The following is a 21,566-nucleotide window of genomic DNA, read 5'->3' as shown; positions in this document are numbered from 1 at the left end:
CCCTCCATACCAGGCAACATCCTAGTAAATCTCCTCTGAACCCTTTACAAAGCTTCCACATCCTTCCTAAAATGCGGTGACCAGAACTGTACACATATTCCAAGTGCGGCTGCACCAGAGTTTTGTACAGCTGCAGCATGACCTCTTGGCTCCAAAACTCAATCCCTCAACCAATAATAGTTAGCACGTCTATGCCTTCTTATCAACCCTATCAACCCGGTGGCAACCTTCAGTGATCTATGTATGTGGACACCGAGATCTCTCTGCTCATGTACTCTGCCAAGAATCTTACCATTAGCCCAGTACTCTTTATTGCTGTGCTCCTTCCAAAGTGAATCACCTCACACTTTTCTGCATTAAACTCCTTTTGCCATTTCTCAGCCCAGCTCAAAAGCTTATCTATATCCCTCTGTAGCCTACAACATCTTTCAGCACTATCCACAATTCCACCGACCTTAGTGCCATCCACAAATTTACTAACCTATTCTTCTATTCCATAATCCAGGTCATTTACAAAAATGACTAACAGATCCTTGCAGTACACCACTAGTATCTGAACTCCAGGATGAACATTTCCGATTAACCACCACCCTCTGTCTTCTTTTAGCTAGCCAATTTCTGATCCAAACTGCTAAATCACCCTTAATCCCATGCCTCCATATTTTGTGCAGTAACCTACTGTGGGGTACCTTATCAAACGCCTTACTGAAATCCATATACACCACATCAACTGCTTTACCGTCATCACCTGCTTGATGACCTTCTCAAAGAACTCAATAAGGTTTGTGAGATTAGATTAGACTAGATTACTTACAGTGTGGAATCAGGCCCTTCGGCCCAACAAGTTCACACCAACCCGCCGAAGCGCAACCCACCCAGACCCATTCCCCTGTATTTACCCCTTCACCTAACACTACGGGCAATTTAGCATGGCCAATTCACCTAACCTGCACATGTTTGGACTGTGGGAGGAAACCAGAGCACCCAGATGAAACCCACGCAGACACGGGGAGAATGTGCAAACTCCACACAGTCAGTCGCCTGAGGCGGGAATTGAACCCGGGTCTCTGGCGCTGTGAGGCAGCAGTGCTGGCCACTGTGCCACTGTGCCGCCCACAAGGCTAGACTTACCCTTCACAAAACCTTGTTGACAATCCCTAATCGACTTATTTCTTTCTAGATGATTATAAACCTTATCTCTTGTAAACGTTTTCAACACTTTACCCACAACTGAAGTAAGCCTCACTGGTCTATAATTACCCGGGTTGTCCCTACTCCCCTCTTGAACAAGGGGACATTTGCTATCCTCCAGTCTTCAGGCACTATTCCTGTGACAATGGCAACATAAAGATCAAAGCCAAAATCTCCTCCCTGGCTTCCCAGAGAATTCTCGGATAAATCCCATCCAACCCAGGGGACTTATCTTGTTTCACACTTTCAAGAATTGCTAACACCACCTCCTTGTGAACTGGACAACTCCCACACTGGGCCATTTACAGCCATGCTCTGCACTGGGCCGCTGGTGGTGGCATACCTGCTCTGGCCACTAATATCTCTGCCCACCACAGATCCTCTGGAACTCATCTGAAGAACTATTCTCATAAACTGCTTCTGCACTATCTCAAATGTCTTTACATTCCCTTCTATTATGTGGCTCTCAGAACTGTACACAATGCTCCAGCTGAGGTCCAGCAAATGTCTTACACAAGTTCAACATCATCTTCTTGCTCTTGTCATCTATGGCCCTATTAATAAAGCTGTATGCTTTATTTACTGCTTTCTGCACCTGTCCTGCCACTTGCAATGATCTGTGTGCATATACACTGAGGTGTCTCTGTCCCTGCACACCCACCCCCATCCCACTTTCAATTGTACCCTTTATTTTATTTTGCATTTCAATGATCTTCTGACCAATATACATCACTTCAAACTTTTCCATATTGAACTTCATCTGCCACGTATCTGCCAATTCCACCAATTTGCCAATATCCTTTTGGAATTCCACATTGTCCTCACAGTTTACAGTTCTTCCATGTTTTGTGTCTACTGCAAACTTTGAAATTGCCCCTTGCACACAAGATCTAGATCATTAATACATATCAGGAAAAGCAAGGCCCCCTAAACCAACCTCTGGGGAAGTCTACCACAAACCTCTCTTCAGCCCGAAAAATGTCCATTGACCGTAACTGTCTGTTTCCTATCACTCTGCCAATTTTGAATCCATGTCCTGAGTCCTTGAATCCATCCCCTGGCCAATCCAGCATTTACACACATCTGCCCATTGCATGTTTCATTGGAACTTACAGCCTGGTCCCAATTACATCACCCCATCCCTTCCACCTGCCTTTGTAAAGATCCAGCAAATCTCTTTCGAGGACTGGATGCAAGTCCAGCAACAACCATTGCATCAGGTGGTGCTACTGAGACCAGACAGCTGACAGCTTATTTGTTTATTGGCAGATCTCAGATGCAGAACATTACCCCCCAGATGTGTGAGGAAGTATTGACTTGAGCCACTTTACTGGCCACTTAGCATTAGCTTGCTGTGTGCTGAGATTGATCCCTACATTTACGGTGGGAGTAGGTACCCTGGCTGAGTATAAACTCCTGCCCGTGGGCAGGAGCATCCATGTGTCCTGAGACTCTGCTTATCAGTGCAGGTGACTGCTGTCCTGTGCTGCATGCTGGAGGAGGAATTGAAGTTTCTGGGATGGAGCAGATGTACACTGCCTTTAGCTGTGAAATTTACCATGGTACTCAATTATTTCACTGAAGTGTCCTTCCAGTTATTGGCTGAGGAAGTTTCTGAGATCTTGCAATTTGTTGCCATCATTCCATAATGCAGTTATTGGATACTTTCTTCGAGAGAGAGAAAGGGACTGCAAAAAGTTTTTGTGGAAGATAGGAACTGAGGCTGAGAGGGCAATCAGCATTGGAGCCCTGGCAGGACTTTCTCAGCTTCATGTGGTGATTGACTGCACCCATCTAGACATCAAGGTTCCCTCAGAGCAGTCAGCTGTCTCCTCAATGTGCAGAACACTTGCACCCACCATTGAAGAATCATGCAAGGGTGTGCTAGGTCCCAGGAAGTTGCCATAACTCCTTCCTTGTGAGACTATCTCAACTGTTTCCTGCACCAAAAAGCTTTCGTGGATGGAAACTGGATGACAGGAAATGTGCACTGAGGACTTGGCTGCTCACACCAGTGCATAATGCCAACGGTGAGACAGAGGATTCTTATGATTGCAGCTGTCTTAATGACAAGAGCAGTCAGGCAACTGAAAATACGCTAGAGCTTTTGGGGAGCAATCCAGTGCAGATCCTCAAATGTGTCCCATATTGTGGTACTCGGTTGCACTCTGTACAAACTGAGGAAACAGAGAGAAGTTGAATTTGTGTCTAATGACTCTGTTAGACATAAAAAGAATGAGAGGAAGTAGATACAATTGTCAGCTATGTAAATATATTCAACTACCTTCCCAATAATCTTTTCCATGTGCTGTAATAGGAATTACATGAAACAGTGGAGGCATCAAATATATGTTTAGTCACATGAATAAAGTAATTCCAAATATGCAGCACTGTAGCGTTAACCATTAACTCTCATACTGGACATATTTTTTGGCAAGAAAATAACCATTGAGACATTACAAGCTACAAGGAATGAAATGCCGCAAACTGCTGAAATAAGAATTGCATGAAACAGTGAAGTAAGGCATCAAATATATGTTCACTTATTCAGAATGGAACAATCAGTGTCATACATCACATGAAGTCAAAGCTATGATAACTGTTGTTTACCACATGTGTTTACATGCTTGTTTCCAAGCGCTTCTACATTTTCCTCCCCCTGTGGCTGGAGCCGATGTGTGAGGGGCTTGCTGGCTTTACTGCTTCTGAACGTTAGATGCCCTGTGATGGATGCCCTGTATTGCATGGTTCGCATTTATGCAGTGAAGATTTAGATTAGATTAGATTAGATTAGATTAGATTAGATTACAGTGTGGAAACAGGCCCTTCGGCCCAACAAGTCCACACCGACCCGCCGAAGCGAAACCCACCCATACCCCTACATTTACCCCTTACCTAACACTACGGACAATTTAGTATGGCCAATTCACCTGACCCTGCACATCTTTGGACTGTGGGAGGAAACCGGAGCACCCGGAGGAAACCCACGCAGACACGGGGAGAACGTGCAAACTCCACACAGTCAGTCGCCTGAGGCGGGAATTGAACCCGGGTCTCTGGCGTTGTGAGGCAGCAGTGCTAACCACTTCCATCATCATTGTAGAAAAAATAAATTGTGCCTTGATTTTTATAGATCATAGAATCCTTACAGTGTTGAAGCAGGCCTTTCAGCCCATCAAGTCTATACTGACCCTCTGAAGGTCATCACAGTTGCCCAAGGTGGAATCAAGCATGGCTCCCTGGTACCTTGAGGCACAGCGATAACCATGAAGCCACTGTACCACTGTATATGTTGTATAGGCCCAGAGGCCAATACCAATGTTGTATGCTTCCTGTCCATCATGATACCATCCCTTCCATAATCCTTAACTATTGAAAGTGTGCTGCACTGCAGAAGTGTTGAATTTTCAATGTGATCTTAACCAATGCCACATCTGCCTTTTCAGTTGGGTGTTAAAGATTTTCTACTTCAAAGAAGAGCTGAGTTCCTTCTGGTGTCCTGGCCAATACTTATTCCCCAGTCAGCATTCCAAAAGCAGATTACTGGTCATTATGACATTACTGTTTGTGATACTTCGCTGCATGCAATCTGTGTTGCCTGCAATACAAAAATACGCAAAGTGATTGGAGGCTGGATATAATGGAGCAAGAGCAAAGCAGGGGTTCAAAAAGTACACCAATCTCAGGGCCTTAATGTAATTCTGTCAGTGCAGGATGGGGGTTGAAAAAAATACTCCAGGAGCCACATCAACGTAGGAGAAATCAAAAAATGATGTCAGGGTTCATGCAAAAGTCAACAGCTTTCAGTATTACTATTTAGTTGTTTTCATTAGTTAATTTGGTGATAGGTATTCAAATCAAAGGGCTGGTTTTTAAGAGATGGACACCACAGGGGCTGGGCATTATTCCCCACCTCAACTCCATCAAACTTTAGCGCCTCCCTCTCTTCCTGCCTTTATTTCTGTTATTGTTTTACAGCCCCAAGCAGGCTTGTAATTCATTAATTATTTAATTGGTCAAATGAGTGATTTGGTGGTGGTTATTAAAAAGAAGCAAAAGGGCTGGCTCTCCCCAGTAAGGGGAATTGGTTGGGGAGTAGACAGAGCAGACTGGAGTGTGTACTGAACTTCGAAACACAAGTAAACAGTTGCAGGAGACTTTACTCTTGGTTTCAGCCTCCGTAAACGAACCCTAGCAATCGAACAATCGCTGGGGTTTTTGTGGTACGTGAAGTAAGTGCATTTAGAATGAGAAGAAATAGCAGATTAACGTGTGACTGGAGATGTTGCAAGGCAGGGATGTTATGCTGTAGCTATATAGGGTGCTGATGAGGTCACACCTGGAATCCTGTGTACAGTTTTGGTCTCCTTATGTGAGAAAGAATGCACAGGCACTGGAGGGGGTGCAGAGGAATTTCACTAGGTTGAATCTGGAGTTGAGAGGTTTGGCTTATGAGGAGAGGTTGAGTAGACTGGGACTATACTCAATGGAATTTAAAATATTGAGAGGGGGTATCTTATAGAAACATAACATTATGAAGGGAGTGAATAAGATGGAAGGAGGGAGGTTGTTTCCACCGGCAGCTGAAACTAAAACTAGGGGACATAGTCTCAAAGTAAAGGGCAGTCGATTTAGGACTGAGTTGAGGAAGGTTGTGAATCTGTGGAATTCCCTGCCCAATGAAGCAGTTTAGTCTACCTCATTGAATGTTTTTAAGGTAAACATGGATAGATTTTTGAACAGTAAAGAAATTATGAGTTATGGTGAGCAGGCAGGTAAGTGGAGCTGAGTCCAAGAAAAGATCAGTCTTGATCTTATTGAATGGCAGAGCAGGCCCGATGGGCCAGATGGTCTACTCCTGCTCCTAGTTCTTATGTTCCTGTGAGATAAGGCTTTGAATCTCTGGGGTTTTGGGACCAGTTCTGGAGAAGATGGGATCTCTTCAGGCTATAAAGATTTCACCCGAACAGAGCTAAGCTCAAATTCTCTTGGGGGCAATTTGCTAGTGCTATTGGCATGGTTTTCAAATGACTTAGGAACCAAGATGTAATGTAAAGTCAGAAAATCAAGGTGCACAGAGAATTTGGAGAGACAGGTAACCTTAGAGTGGAAATAGCAAAATATTAAATTCCGGGTCACAGGAATAGAGAATGTAAAAAGATCTAAATTAAACTTGTGCATTCAGGTAAATGTGAGGAGTGCGACAAATAAGGATGATAGGCAGCAGGTAAGCATAACCACATAAAAAAATAATGGTATGCTGGTAATAGGGAACGGGTTCAAAGAAGGACAGGATTAAAGACTCAACATTCCAGGAGACAAAGAGTTCAGGGAAGATTGGGAAGGAAAGAGTAAAGGAGGCGCTATGGGCTAACAGCTCCAGCAGAATTATATTCACCTACAATCTGCAACCTCATGGCCTGGTTAATTCCCCACTCTGCAATTACAAACAAGCCAGGAAATCAACCCTAATCCAATGAACTGTGCAGAAAGACATGCCAGGACCAACATCAAACATACCTAAACATGAGGTGTTAACCTGGTCAATACAAATGTGCTTGCATGCCATATGGGGAAGCAGCATCCAATAGATAGCTCATAATAATTCCACAACTAATTGATCAAATCTAAGCTCTACCACATCCAATTATGAATGCTAGTAGACAATTAAACAACTAACAGGAGGTAATGGTTCACAAATGTCCTCATCCTGAATGATACAGCAGCCTCGTACATCAGTGCAAAGACAAGACTGAAAGATTTGCATTCATCTTCAGCCAAAAGTGCCAAGTGGATTATCCATCTCGGCCTCCTCCAGGGATATCAGTCTTCAACCAATTCAATTCACTCCATGTGATATCAAGAAATGGCTGAAGACATCAAATGCTGCAAAGGCTACACACCTTAACAACAATCAAGTTTTAGAAGTGAAGACTTGTGCTCCTGAACTAAATGCACTCCTAACTAATCTGTACCGTCACAGCCATAGCACTGACAATCTCACTGGTAGCTCATGCACCATCATCTCACTGATCTTTCATAGTAGCTAGAAGAAAATATACTCCTGATAACTTCTCATCAAAGGCTTGTCTGTGTCTAGGACATTACAACACCTCATACTCAGGCACCGATATAATATACTGCTTTATTGATTTACATCAACTCTAGCTCTTTGATAACACTAAGTCACATTTCAATCAGAGTCCTTCAACACCTTACTTCCCCCAAATCACATTCTTCTTCCCACTAATGCATATGGACAATCACAGCTTTGGTGATGGCCACTTTAATCAGTATCTGTCAAAGCAGGGATCATGACATGCTATTGTCTCTTATTGCATTTCCACTTGCAGGAAAGGACTGCACAACTGGGGTGGGGTAGAGTGATTGCCTAACATCAGTCTTATCTTTGAAAAACAAGCCATCATGCTGTCCATAGAGAAAGGGGAATGTACCTGGACAAAAGGTGAACAAGGATATCTACAGCCATCCAGTGTCAAAGCCTCCAAGGAGCTCATCCTAGCTGCACATCAATGAGAAATGTCTTCATGGGTAAGGGTGGCAGATAAGGACACTGACAAATCTTTATTTTTTTCTAAGCAGCTAGTGGATTATACTCTCAAGTGAGGACAAAAAGGAAAGGAAGCACAGCTGCTCAGGTCCAAAAGTACCAACATCTTGTTGCACGTCTTTGGGGCAGAACAGTCCCAAGCCTTCAATGTCTTCCTCCAAACCTCCACCAGCGCAGAGAGTAACATTCACCTCAGTGGGTAACCTGTCTAGGGTGTGCCCCCTGCCTCACATTCTGGTGATCACAACCCTGACACAGGCCCACAGCTAGAGATGGAAGAAATGGCTCGAGTCCTTGACAGTCTGGGGACTGCTGGGAAGCAGATCCTTGTTGAATCCAATATAGATAATGGACTTGGCCATTAATGTGCTGACAGATGTGAAAACAAACATGACAACATCTGGAAGAGACAATGTGCAGGCTGGAGTAAAGGTGAGTGTGCTAAGTTCTGTCTGATCTCATGGCTTCTCATGGCTGCCACCATAGACAAGCTCAGTCTAGCAGAACAATCTTTCTGCTGGACATGCACAGGGACGTTCACTCTATCTCTCAAGCTTTTGCATCATTCATTTACTTGCTAGGTGATTATAAAGCTAAGAAACCTTAATGACCCTCCTGGTGCCCTGTTCGTGAAGGGGTGAGGGAGGTGTCATTGTGTACTGAGAATTGGGTGGGGGCGGCGGCAGTGGGGGGAGGAGAGTACAACTGTCCCAAGGTTTTTTTTTCACAAGATACTCCAGAGGTTCTCTGCTGCACCACCTCTCCTCTGGCAGCGACCCTAATGCTTTCATTAGGTCAGGCCAAGGAGGGACATCGAGCCTTGTGCAGGAGAACCACAGCAGGACTGAGTCCTCCAGACCAACAGAGGGCATACTCCAAGGTCATCTGAGGCACAGAAGTATTTAGCAGGCTAAGTCATGCTCAGCTGCAGTTGCCAGAAAAGATGTAGTGCTAGAAAAAAGAAAGCTTTGGAGAATATTAGAGTAACTGCATGCTTGGGTGTCAACCTTCAGTACAACATTATATTTGATACAAATACAGTACTTTGCATGAACGTCTTTGTGGTCTGTGTGAATCTGTTAGCAATCATTCACTGTAGCTGGCTGTGAGGAACATAATCGTTGGGAAGTGGGATAAAGCTAATTACAGTAATTGGGTTTTGTGAGTCAATCAGCATAGCTTAGTGTAGTATTCCTACCTCTGAGCCAGGAGGCCAAGTTCATGGAGAAGTGAGGACTACATATACTGGAGAAGTCAGAGTGGAAAAGGGTGGAGCTGGAAAAGCACAGTAGATCAGGCAATATCTGAGAAACAGGAGAGTCGATGTTTCGGCTCAAGCCCTTCATCATCATTCCTTTTCGACTCAGGCCCAGGTTCAAGTCCCAACTGCTCCACAGTGTGTAATAATACCTCTGAACAGGTTAATTATAAAATATATAAAAGGGACAGTATATACATGGGCACAACATTAGCTGAGTGACAGAAAATATAGAGTAATGATCCATGTGTATAATCAGGCAAACGTGAGGACTGCAGATGCTGGAAACCAGAGTTTAGATCAGAGTGGTGCTGGAAAAGCACAGCAGGTCAGGCAGCATCCGAGGAGCAGGAAAATCGATGTTTCGGGTAAAAGCCCTTCATCAGGAATGGAGACAGGGAGCCTCCAGGGTGGAGAGATAAATGTGGGGTGGGGGCGGTTGGGGGTGGCTGGGGAGAAGGTAGCAAAGAGTACAATAGGTGAATGGGGGTGGGGATGGAGGTGAAAGGTCAGGGGGAGGGTGGAGCGGATAGGTGGGAAGGGAGATTGGCAGGTAGGACAAGTCATGGGGACAGTGCTGAGCTGAAAGGTTGGAACTGAGGTAAGATGGGGGGAGGGGAAATGAGGAACTTCTTCGCAGCTGCTCCCTCACCACCTGATGCCTGGAGGAAGAACGCCTCATCTTCCGCCTCAGAACACTTCAACCCGATGTGGACTCAATGTGGACTTCACTTCTTCTTAATCTTAATAAAGCTAATCCCCAACTGCTTTATTAAATTGGCTAATCAGCTAACCTGGAAGCATTGATCTGTGAAGAAATATCAGGGAATGAGATGGTTGTTTTTCAGTTGAGACATTTGTATAGTCAATCATGTTTTTTGATGTTGTCTTACAACATTTTGTTTGTGAGCGTAATTTCAGCAGGCTGGACTATTAATGAGTATTTGTGGCTCACTAATGAATGCAAAAGAGCTTCCTGTTGGGAATACTGATCCACCTGAAAAACTCCGAGAACTAAATACTAAAACTTTAACCTGCCGTTGGGAAAGTGAATGTTTTTTTTCAGACCAATTAGGTTCCCACATCTGCCCTTCATGAAGTTCTGATAGACCAGAAAGACTCAGCTTGGTATATTTTCAATGATTACAGTCATTTCTTCAGTCAGTCTATTACATAAAGAAACAAAAGTTCATATTTTGCAATATTGTGATGAAGTTGATCAGTAAAATTGCTTCTTGTATCTTTGTTGTACCATCAGCTTTTTTGTGCTCAGAAGCCTCACTGTTCCAAAAGAGCCTTGAGTCTGAATTTGTATTCCCCAAACTATTTCTCTGTTAGCTTATGGAACATTATTCTCAGCACGCTGCAGTCTTACTGTGTACACTGTGGAGCAATCTCTAAGCGTGTATGAGTACAACCACTCAGGTAATTATCCATAGTAACTTGAAATGTGGCTTTCCTCAGGCTATTAAATTTGTTGTTGGAGGTTACTTCCACACAAGTTAAATGTGAACTTTATAACCTTGTTTGCAATATAATTTGACTAACAACTTTTATTCTTACCCTAAGTTTTGGCTCAGAGAGACAGGGATGCTCACAGTGAAAAAGCAGTGCGTAGTGAGGAACAGATGGGGAGAGCAAAGGAGAGACAGAAAGGAAAAAGAGATTAAAACAAAGGAGTAAAAAAACAATTAAATTACTTCATGTATTTTAATAAGATCCTTTAGCCATAACTTTGCAACCTTAATAGCTGAGAAGCATACAAACTCAGAAGCAAACTTCGAAACACAGACCTGAGGTCTGAACATTAGACATTTCAATAGGATTTTCTTTAATCTTCTATGAAAATATAGATAATTGGGAGAATTCCTGTGGGCTTTCAGCTGTACAGGGATTAATGCAATAAAGGTATATAATTTAAAAAATGACAATTTATTAAACCTATCTGCACATAAATATTTACCTGGTTCAAAATATGTACAGGATTTTGAATCAAAAACTTTATCTCATTTGAAAACTGAAAGAATTGCAGACGCTGTAAATCAGAAAGAAAAACAGAAATTTCTGGAAAAGCTCAGCAGGTCTGGCAACATTGGTGGAGGAAAATCAGAGTTAATGTTTCAGGTCAAGTGATCCTTCCTCAGAACTCAAAGTTCTAAGGAAGGGTCACTCGATCCAAAACATTAACTCCGATTTCTCTCCTTAATCTATTTTGACAGTTTGAACATGCATTCAAACAAATTCTGGTGGTTTGTTTCATAACCAGAGAACAGAAGAACAGGGCCAAGCCATACACTATCCTGACTGGGAATTATATTCCCGTTCCTTCACTGAGTCGAAATCCTGGAACTCTCTCCATACAGCATTGTGGGTGTCTCTGCAACACATGGACTTCAGAGATTCAAGTTGGTGATTCACCACTACTTTCTCAAGGGCAATTAGGAATGGACAATAAAGGCTGGCAAAACCAGTGATTCCACATCCCATGGTTATACAAAAGAGCTGATATTGTCAAGTGACAGAAACATAGGATATTGGTAAACGTTTGCTTTTCAGACCAGTAATGGGGTCTCCAGGTCAATATTAGAACCATTGCTTTTCTTGACCTATATGTTTACACTCTTGACTCTGAAATTGAAAACATTCTCATGATTGATCTGTCACACTATCGCCAGCGTCAGTATGAATGTATACACTCAACAAGTGCTAAAGGTGAGAAATTACAGGATATTGTCTGTTAGTTTTTTTAAAAATCTGAATTTTTTTTCACCTTGGACATTCCGAAATCATGACAAATCATTTTCAAGGGCAAGCAGGTCCCAGTACCAAAAGCACCAAAATATCACATCCATATTATATTTTTTTTTTTTTTCTTTTTTTTCTTTTTTTTTTTTTTTTTTTCTTTACCCTACACTACCACCTAACTGCGGTAGTGCTTATTTTATCCCCAGCACCCATGGTGTGTGTGTGCAGGTGTAAGACACTATGAAAGACACAAAGTGCACGAATCTTTATTCAGTTTCCACCACCAGGAAGACAGGAAAACACCCGGGTGGCCAGTGACAAGCACTGCCCTTCACATCAAAGGACAGTGCTGTGTGATCAAAACAGTGAAGGGGAGGGTAGGGACTAAATCAAAATAGAATTGGAGGGAGAAATGATGCACTCCACTCCCTGCGGCGCCCACCTCTCCCTGAACAACTCCAGGGTGTTGGTCGACGCCGCGTGCTCCTTCTCCAAGGACACCCGGGCTCTAACGTAACCGCGGAAGAGGGGCAGGCAGTCGGCCCTAACGACCCCCTCCACGGCCCGCTGCCTGGACCTGTTGATGGCCAGTTTGGCCAGGCCCAGGAGCAGACCCACGAGGAGGTCTTCAGACCTGCCCTCCTTCACATCCATATTATATTGGGGTACATGGGTATTAAACACACAAGCTGGCTAGCTAATGAGTCTGTGTAGTCATCAGGAATGTGGGAGGGGCCTTTGCATTCACATGATGTTCCAATCATTTCTTGGACGAAAGTTGTAACAGACATATCCTCGTGATGGATAACTACTATAAATTGTTTTACTACTTAGCAACACAAATAGCACATCAACATTTGTTGAAATAAAAAGTGTTTTATTTTCAGTTCATTTAGTGTCCCAGATCAGGTAGTATCTGACAACAGACCCAGATGGGAGAAAGTGAGCACTGCAAATGCTGGAGATCAGAGTCAAAGAGTGTGGTGCTGGAAAAGCACAGCCAGTCAGGCAGAATCCAAGGAGCAAGAGAATTGATGTTTCAAGCATAAGCTCTTATGCTCGAAATGTTGATTCTCCTGCTCCTTGGATGCTGCCTGATCGCTGTACTTTTCCAGCACCACACTTTCCACCCAGATTGTATAAAGTCATTCCTGAGCATGGTGCTATACTGCAAAAGAACAGAAACTAGTTTAGACCATATATGAAGAGAGTGAGGATGAACACTCTGGCAATGAAATTTGTGCATTGATAATGTCTAATGTTAAGTTCCTGCTCCAGAGTTGCTCATAAAGCTGTGTTTTCTGTAGCCATCACTGCATCATCAGGAAGCCTGCTGAATGTTTTTATCCATGCTTGGCACTTCAGTGAGCACTAATATTCAACATGATGCACTGGTGTGACATGACCCTCTTTCTTCATGCACATAATGGCCATTATACTGTGCTGCACATGTTATGGCTCATGGTTATCGATGCAACTGTCCATCCCTCACTACGTCCACAGACTTAGGTGTAATAACCTTTTGCTCTTTTTCTTTTTCTCCCTGGTAATGGTCACAGGACTGAAAATATTGTCTAAATAAGCTTAATAAATAACTGCAGTGCACCTTACACATTGCACAAAGGCCAGCCACATTATACTGGTTTTAGAAGAGGTAGATGCTAAGTCCACTAGCAAGGGCAAAATGCTCAGTTCAGTGGTAAGGATATGAATGAAGCAGGCTGCCTTGTCCTGAATTTTGTTTTACGGAAGTGACTTCACAGAAAATGTAAGATGCAATATGTAGGAAAATGATGTTTCATTTTATTTTAGAAAGTGTATAGATGTTCAGATGAAGGGTAGGTTTATCATGAATTTTAAAACTTTTGGGATTTGCCACCACATTTTACTTTTAGCATTCAGTATATTGCTTAATATATAAGTATTTAGATTAAAATAAAGTAGAGATGATGTAAATACTACTTATCATTATCTAAATAACCATTTTGGAGACAAGGACACTTTAGTGATTCTAGTTTAATGCATTGTGGTTTGAACCAATCACAACAGAGTGATGTTTAAAAGAGTTTAGCAGCTTAATGAGCAAGAAATAAATCCATTGATTCCATTAAGAGACAAACTTGGCAAAGGGTTGTGGTGGGAATCATCTCTGCTGACTCTCTTCCCCCTTTCAGCAGTCACGTTTGTGCAGATGACATTGGAGAGGGAGTACTTGGTATCCATCAATGTTTACAGAGATGTGGGCACCGTGAGGTTACAGTGCTTAGCTCCTCCTCCAACTCCATTTTGATTTAGCCCCCACTCGCTCTCCCAATCCCATCTGTCACCTTTGATGATTTGCATTGCCCTTAATGGGTTTTGGTTCTAAATTGGCTACACGGGTATTTTTACTGGTGGTGGCTGACAGTTAAAAAAAGTTGAATAAAAAGTCACAGTGATTTTAGTGGTAGGAAGGTTGCTTAGCTGTGTGTGATGATACTTCTGGATAGAAAAAGGGAAAAAAAGACAAAGAGTTCTTCAATACAAATGTGTTGTTGAAAGTGGAAACAGAACCAGGACCAGGAATGGAAAATGGAGTGTTTGATTGATAAAATGGTAATTTTCTTTTCTCTTTTCATGGGATGTGAGTATCACTGACTGGGCTAACATTCATTGCCCCTCCCTATATGCCTTTGAGAGGGTTCTATTGAGCTGCCTTCTTGAACTGCTGCTGTGCATGAGGTGTGGGCATCTAACATCTCTCAGTGCTGTTAGATAAGGAGTTCCAGGATCTCAACCCAGTGAAAGTGGAACAGTGATAAAGATTCCAGGCAAGATAGAGTATAATATGGAGGGGAATTTTAAGGTGATGATGTCCCCATATATCTGCTGCTCTTGTCCTTCTAAGTAGTAAAGTTGTGCATTTGAAAGATAATGTCAACCTTGGTGAATTATTGTAGTGTATCCTGTATAATGTACACACTGCTGTTGGTAATGGAAGGAGTGAATGTTTTCAGTTTGTGAAAGGGTTTCTTTGTCTTGGTTACTACTGAGTTTCTTGGGTCCTGGAGCTGTATTCATCAGGCAAGTGCAGAGTATTCCATCACACTTCGACATGTGCCTTGTAGGTAGAGTAATTTACAAAGTCAGAACATGGGTTATTCACCACAGAATTCCCAGCTTCCGGCCTGCTGTTGTAGCCACAATATTTATATGCCTAGACCAGTTTGGTGTTTGGTCAATGGTGACCCACAAACTAAATAGCAGAGGAATCAGCAATGGTAATCTCATAGAATATGAATGATGTGGAGGTGTTGGACTAGGTGTACAAAATTCAAAATAATATGACATCAGGTTATAGTCTGTTAAACCTTTTGGACTATACGCTGGTGTTTTGTGATTTTTTAACATAGAATATGAAGGGGAAATAGATTCTCTCTTTTTGGAGATGGCTATTGCCTGGCATTTTTGTGACACAAATGTTCCACAATTGTGTAAGGACAGATGTTATGATGTTAAGAAGAAAAAGCAATGTAGCTTATAATCACCAAGTACACATCAAGCACCATCAGCGGTGGGCTAATGGAGATCATGGTGCTGACAATACCCCAAGAATCTATGTATACAAGACTCTGGAGGAACAGATGGTAAAATGACAATAGCTACTTTTTCCCCTATTTTCTGTTTCTTGTGTATAATGCAATAAATATGGTCGACCTTTACAAATAACTATACCTGACTTGCAGTAGACTTACATTTTAATGTAATTTGATACTTTTGATCTTCAAACTCTTTATCTACAGAATAACCAAGTGGTATCTTCCCACACAGACCAAATAGGACCTCAACATAAATGACTATCCTGATTGCAACTGCATCATGTACTGCACTGGAATATGCTCACTCATTTCCCACTGCATTACCAGTAAGTCATCAATAAAAGAACACTCACATAGCATGGAGGAGATAGAACAAAAAAAGTCTGGAGTTGACACTGCAGACATTCTAGTAAAACAGAGAATATTCACACCATGTGATTTCCATATCTGCCTGTAAGATAAGTGTAGTCAAATATCTACAACATATACAGAATGTTGGACCCTATTACAGACAGTGTGAGAAAATAGTCAGTATCAGTAACCTTTCAAGGGAAGAATGTTTGTGTGTGTGTGTATATATGTGTGTGTGAATGTGTGTGTTTGTAAAAATGAGTGTGTATGTGTACAAGTGTGTGTCATGAGTGTATGCGTGATGAGTGTACGTGTGTGTATGTACAAGTGTGTGTACATGCGTGCATCTGCATACAAGTGTGTGTGTATATGTGTACAAGTATGTGTGTGCATACATGTGTGTGTATACAAATGTTTGTGCATAAAGGAAAACGAGTGTGTGTGCAGACTTTTAACCAGGAGCAGACTGTTATGAGTTTAAATCAAGCTGATTGCTTATTCATATGCTTATCCAGAAATCTAACACTATGGCTCTCACTCAAACAGTCACACACAAACACACTCAAGGAAATACAGTTTAAGAGAACTGTGCATGTTTACAAGTCATAAACAAAATGAATAGTTTGTTATTCATGTGAATGGCTTGCATTGCAAATATATGTTGCAGGCTTGCTAAAGAAGATGTTTTCACTTCTAAAGTTTGGTTTGGGTGAATTTGAAAGCTGAAGCCATAGATCAGAGTCATTTCGGGATTCTATCAAAGAGATGGACTTTTGCCAGGTCACAAAGTTAAATGCTTGGCAGCTTGTTACCATTGGTCAGTTAATTATGTTGTCAGACTTGAAGGGGAACACAATAGATGTTATAATCTCCAATTCTAAAGGCATAGGCATTACTGCCCTTTCTGCTGCCTTTGTGTTTTCTACAAATAGCATTTAGAAACTAAAGGGAAAACAACATGGCTTTTACCATATGTCTGGTCACAATTCCTCTTTAAAAATATGATGTTGGTCTTAGGTTGAAGAGAAACAACCTGATTTATTGTTTAATGTGTGAGGGAGACATTGGTTTGATGGATAAACATACAAATAAGCAATCAGTTTGAATCAAACTCACAAGCAGCCTGTTCCTGGTTAAAAGACTGTACATACACTTGTACTCATTCGGGCACAAGCATTTGTATACACACACGTATGCACAAATACTCATTCATGTACACGCACACTCGTACACTTGTATACACACACACTTGTATGCAGACATGCATTGATTCACGCATGTACACACACTTTTATATGCAAATACACACATATGTGCACACACACACACATATATACACTCCTCACGCACACATAGCTCCCCTTAACACCCACTCCAAGTCATGAAGAAGGGTTATAGCCGAAACGTTGACTTCTCCACCTCCTGATGCTGCCTGGCTTGCTGTGTTCTTCCAGCCTCCTGGTTGTCTACATTGGTTTGATTGAGATAATCACTGTCTTTGTCTCAGGAAGATGCATTCTCACAGGAAATGTCTTTTGAGACAGAGAGAGAGAGAGAGAGGTAGAGGGAACATCAGTTGGACCATAAAGGAATGGGAAAAGGTCATCCAGACTCTCCATTTGACCTCCCCTCCATCCCACCCAGTAGGGTTGCTTTCACACCTCCTGGCTTGCTTTTTAGAAGAGCAACTATTGGATTGTCCACACAATTCCTATCATTGACACTGGAAGCTCATTGAATACAGTGTAATGAAGCTCATAATGAAAATGCTTTGGGCTTCTTGTGGGGGCCATCAGGAAGGCAGTGAGATTCTTATACCCATTGAATGCTTGGTTGGAGTTTTCAGCTGCCTTTGAGGTCCACCATTTTGGGGCTGGAGCGGGGATGGGGAGTTTGGATGTTGGACCCAGGCCACTTAATGTCATCAGCACATCTGTAAAATGGTGTAAAATTAATAATAAATATCAATAGATTAAGTGAACAGACAAAACATTGACACCAGTGTAGGTAAATGTGACATCATCCACTTCTAATTTAGACCGATATTCCTGATGAAGGGCTTTTGCCCGAAACGTCGATTTCGAAGCTCCTTGGATGCTGCCTGAACTGCTGTGCTCTACCAGCACCACTAATCCAGAATCTGGTTTCCAGCATCTGCAGTCATTGTTTTTACCTCGTTGACCTATACAAGATAGAGCAGAGTATGTTCAAAATAATAAAAAGCTCACCATAGTGGATAAGCAAAGAGACCTGGGAGTTTAGATAGATCTTTCAAATGCATGAACAGGACAGGACATACTCAAAAAGGCTCATGGAATGTCAGGTGTTATACGCAGAGCACCAGAATGCAGTGGGATAGAAGGTGTAAGAAACAAAAACTTGGATCAGGAACCAACAATTCAGCCCTTCATGCCTGCTCTGCTATTTGATATGATCATTGCTGATGTCATCTCGGCCTCAACTCCACTTTCCTGTCTACTCCCCATCACTCTTCAACCCATCACTAATTCTAAACCTATCTCTTCCTTAAATTTACTCAATGTTCCAATGTCCACCATTTTTAGAGATAATGAATTCCACAGATTCACAACCCTTTGAGAGAAGTAATTTCTCCTCATCTCTGTTTTAAATCTGCCACCCATTACGCTTCAGGTGTGTATGTACAAAAGGAATTATTTTTCCCAAAGAGGTCTTTGAAGCAATCTTCCTGAAAAGCGAGTGAAAGCAGAGACTTTGCATATTTTTAAGGCAGAGGTTGTTCGGTTCTGAATAAACAATGGAATGGAAGGTTATTGGAGATCGGTGGGAATGTGGATTTGATCCTCCATCTTATTGATGGTGCAACAGGCTCGAGAGTCCAAGAGGCTTACTCCTGCTCCTAATTCATATCTTTGTGTGAATATATTTTAAAGCGAACGCAGAAGGTAGATGGACAGAAATTATTGGTGCAATTATTACAGCTAGACATTTCGGGAGTAAAATCAGATCTACACACAAAGAGTGGTAGAAATTTGAACTTTCTTTCACAAATGACAATTGATATCAGATCAATAGCTGATTTTAAATCAAAGATTGATAGATGTTTATTAACTCAAGGTATTCAGGGATATGGGGAAAAAGGTAGGAATAAGGAGTTAGGTGGCCAGTCAGTCATGGTCTCCTTGAATGATGCTTGAGGGGTTAAGTTGCTTACTTCTGTTTCTATGTATCATGGGTTTTATGATATCAGAACAAGCATTGGTTCCAACATGAAGCCTCCCCGTTGACTAGTGTTGGTTATTTGCTTACAGCGCAGCAGAGCATGTCTGTGGAGAGATCAATGCGTATCTGTGAGGTGAGGAAATTCTCTTTTATAGTTAGTTATATTGTTGCTTCGTTGCTATTATATGCTATACATTCCTTTTTAATGGTCTGCGTGTCAGACATAGCAGTAGTAGGAATATCGTGGAACACAACTCCAATGTTACTTTATCTGTATAAACACAGGAGGGGATTTTTGAATTTAACATACAAGTTGGATTTTCAGGCTTATGGAGATGAGAACTGAAAAATAGCAGGGAGGCACATTAGGACTGCTCTCTGAGACATTTCAGCCTCTGGAGTATTTTGCTAGGAGAGGAAAGGGAACAGGGTTACCTGCCCATCCACAAAGTTGGGCTGCCAATTAGTCCATTTGTGGCTCTACCTAAGGCCATTTTACATGGCGCCAGTACTAACATTTTTACTACTGTTTCACTGGGAAATAGGAAACCCTCCCAAGTCGTTGAGGTGTTCATTATCTGCTGCATCACTTTCTGAAGGTGCTGCTGATCCTGCAACTTACTCAATAAAAATCTGAAGCAAAACAATACTAAAATAGGCAATAGAAAATGCTGTGTGAGATATTTATTATTCACAGTAGAAAGCACATCTCTAATTTTCAGCGGCATATTACAATATCTTGTGATTTACCACAAACTGTCCAAAGTTACAGCCTGTATATAGTTTATGATTATTAGACACTTTCAAGGGATGGAGGTCCATTGAAGATAGTAACTGTTCTGTTGTGCCTCAGGGATTATTCCAAAGAGTCTGCAAAAAAAAAGGTTTATTTGTCATATTTTCATACAATATTTCAAAATTGTAGGTCAATTAAGCTTCCCAGATCAGACAGGGTGATGCAATCTGAGCATTAAATCAATTTCACTAGATTTCACTATATTTTAGGAGCATTATTCAAAGCAGTTGAGACTCAAGCCATCAAATGTTGTAACCAAATTTATTTATTACCAAAAACATCAGTTAAAGGCTTCAGTTTTTATCATCAATAAAATATTCATTTTATAATTATACACTTATACTGCAAAAATTCTATTATCCAAGTAGAACATAGAACATAGAACAGTACAACATAGGAACAGGTCCTTTGGCCCATGATGTTGTGACGAAGATGACGCCAAATTAAACTAATCCTTTATGCCTGCCCTTGGTCCATATCTTCCATTCCTTGCATATTCATGTGCTTATGTAAAAGTTCCTTAAATGCCCCTATTATATTTGCCTCCACTACCACCTCTGGCAACTCGTTCCAGACTCCTATCACTCTCTGTGTAAAAAACTTGTCCCTCACATCTCTTTTGAACTTTCCCCCTCTCATCTTAAATGTATTAGACATTTCAACTCTGGGAGAAAGATTCTGACCATCCACTGTATCCATGCATCTCATAATCTTACAGACTTCTATCAAGTCTACCCTCAGCCTCCGCTGTTCCACAGCAAACAACTGAAGTTTTTCTAGCCTCTCTTTATAGTTCATAACCCTACTTCAGGCAGCATCCTGGTAAACCTCTTCTTCACCCTCTCCAAAGCCTCCATATCCTTCCTTAATGTGGTGACTGGAATTGAACACAATACTTTAATTGTGGCTTAACCAAAGTCTTATAAAGCTGCAACATGACATCCTAACCCTTGTACTCAATTTCCTAACCAATAAAGGCAAACATGACATATGCCTTCTTTACCACCATATCTACTTGTGTGGTCACTTTCATGAAGTTATGGAGTTGAAACCCAAGATCCCTCTGTGCATCAATGCTGTTAACTGTATACTTTTTCATAATATTTTATTTGTCAAAGTGCAGCACCTCACACTTACCTGATTTAAACTCCATCTGCCATTTCTCTGTCCATATTTGCAACTAATCTACATGCCCCCGTATCCTTTGACAATCTTCTACACCATCCACAATTCCACCAATCTTTGTATCATCTGCAAACTTACTAACCCACCCATCCACATTTTCATCCAAGTCATTTATATGTATCACAAACAGCAGAGATCCCAGTACAGACTTGCCACGATTACCTTCTGTCTTCTGTGGGCAAGCCAATTCTGAATCCAAGCAGCCAAGTCACAATGGAACCCATGCATCTTAATCTTCTGGATGAGCCTACCATGAGAAACCTTGTTGAAAGTCTTAGTAAAATCCATGTAGATAACATCCACTGCTCTATCCTCATCAATTACCTTTATCACCTCCTCAAAAAAAATCAATCAAGTTAGTAAGACATGACCTGTCCTGCACAAAGCCATGCTGACTGCCCCTAATTAAGCCATGCATTTCCAAATGCATGTAAATCCTATCACTAAGGATTCTCTCAAATAGCTTTCCAGACACTAAAATGAGATTCACTGACCAATGGTAGGGCATTTTATAAAAGATTATGGCAGTGCCTGACTTCTTTAGTACATTTCCACTGGAAGCTCATTGGGTGTACTTTAGAAGAATCACAATTTTGTTTCGGTGTTTACAGTCTGGGATGGACTCCCTGCCTGCCCCAAATACATTCTTACAGAAAAACATTGAAAGGAATAAGGACAATTAAGAGCATA

General features: G+C 41.7%; 2 protein-coding genes across 5 annotated transcripts in view; one reads left to right on the top strand and one right to left on the bottom strand.

Moving 5' to 3' along the window:
- The window catches only part of LOC122550642 (uncharacterized), a 119,821-nt gene that overhangs the window by 87,943 nt on the left and 10,312 nt on the right, over nt 1–21,566 (top strand). The window contains exon 5 of one of the 3 annotated variants that reach the window (XR_015757427.1): nt 3,991–4,180. Coding sequence is in view for 2 of the 3 variants with exons in the window: in XM_087988109.1 (XP_087844235.1) it covers nt 18,985–19,028 (44 nt within the window). In the remaining variant the exon portion in view is untranslated. Of the gene's footprint in view, nt 1–3,990; nt 4,181–18,984; nt 19,029–21,566 lie in introns of those variants that run through there. The other 2 variants (XM_087988109.1, XM_087988103.1) reach the window with 2 other exon arrangements.
- The window catches only part of nms (neuromedin S), a 28,059-nt gene continuing 26,063 nt past the window's right edge, over nt 19,571–21,566 (bottom strand). Inside the window, exons 8-9 of one of the 2 annotated variants that reach the window (XR_015757429.1) lie at nt 21,039–21,123; nt 19,571–19,765 (exon numbers count right to left, since the gene is read on the bottom strand). Coding sequence is in view for 1 of the 2 variants with exons in the window: in XM_043691700.2 (XP_043547635.2) it covers nt 19,745–19,765 (21 nt within the window). In the remaining variant the exon portion in view is untranslated. The remainder of the gene's footprint in view (nt 19,766–21,038; nt 21,124–21,566) is intronic. The other variant, XM_043691700.2, reaches the window with a different exon arrangement.

The sequence above is a fragment of the Chiloscyllium plagiosum genome, unplaced genomic scaffold (assembly GCF_037043375.1).
Source record: "Chiloscyllium plagiosum isolate Xiang-an unplaced genomic scaffold, Cpla_swu_hap1 HiC_scaffold_6, whole genome shotgun sequence".
In the NCBI taxonomy this organism is placed as follows: Eukaryota; Metazoa; Chordata; class Chondrichthyes; order Orectolobiformes; family Hemiscylliidae; genus Chiloscyllium; species Chiloscyllium plagiosum.
The sequence above is the reverse complement of the archived record's forward strand: the minus strand, read 5'-3'. Positions and strand labels throughout refer to the sequence as shown.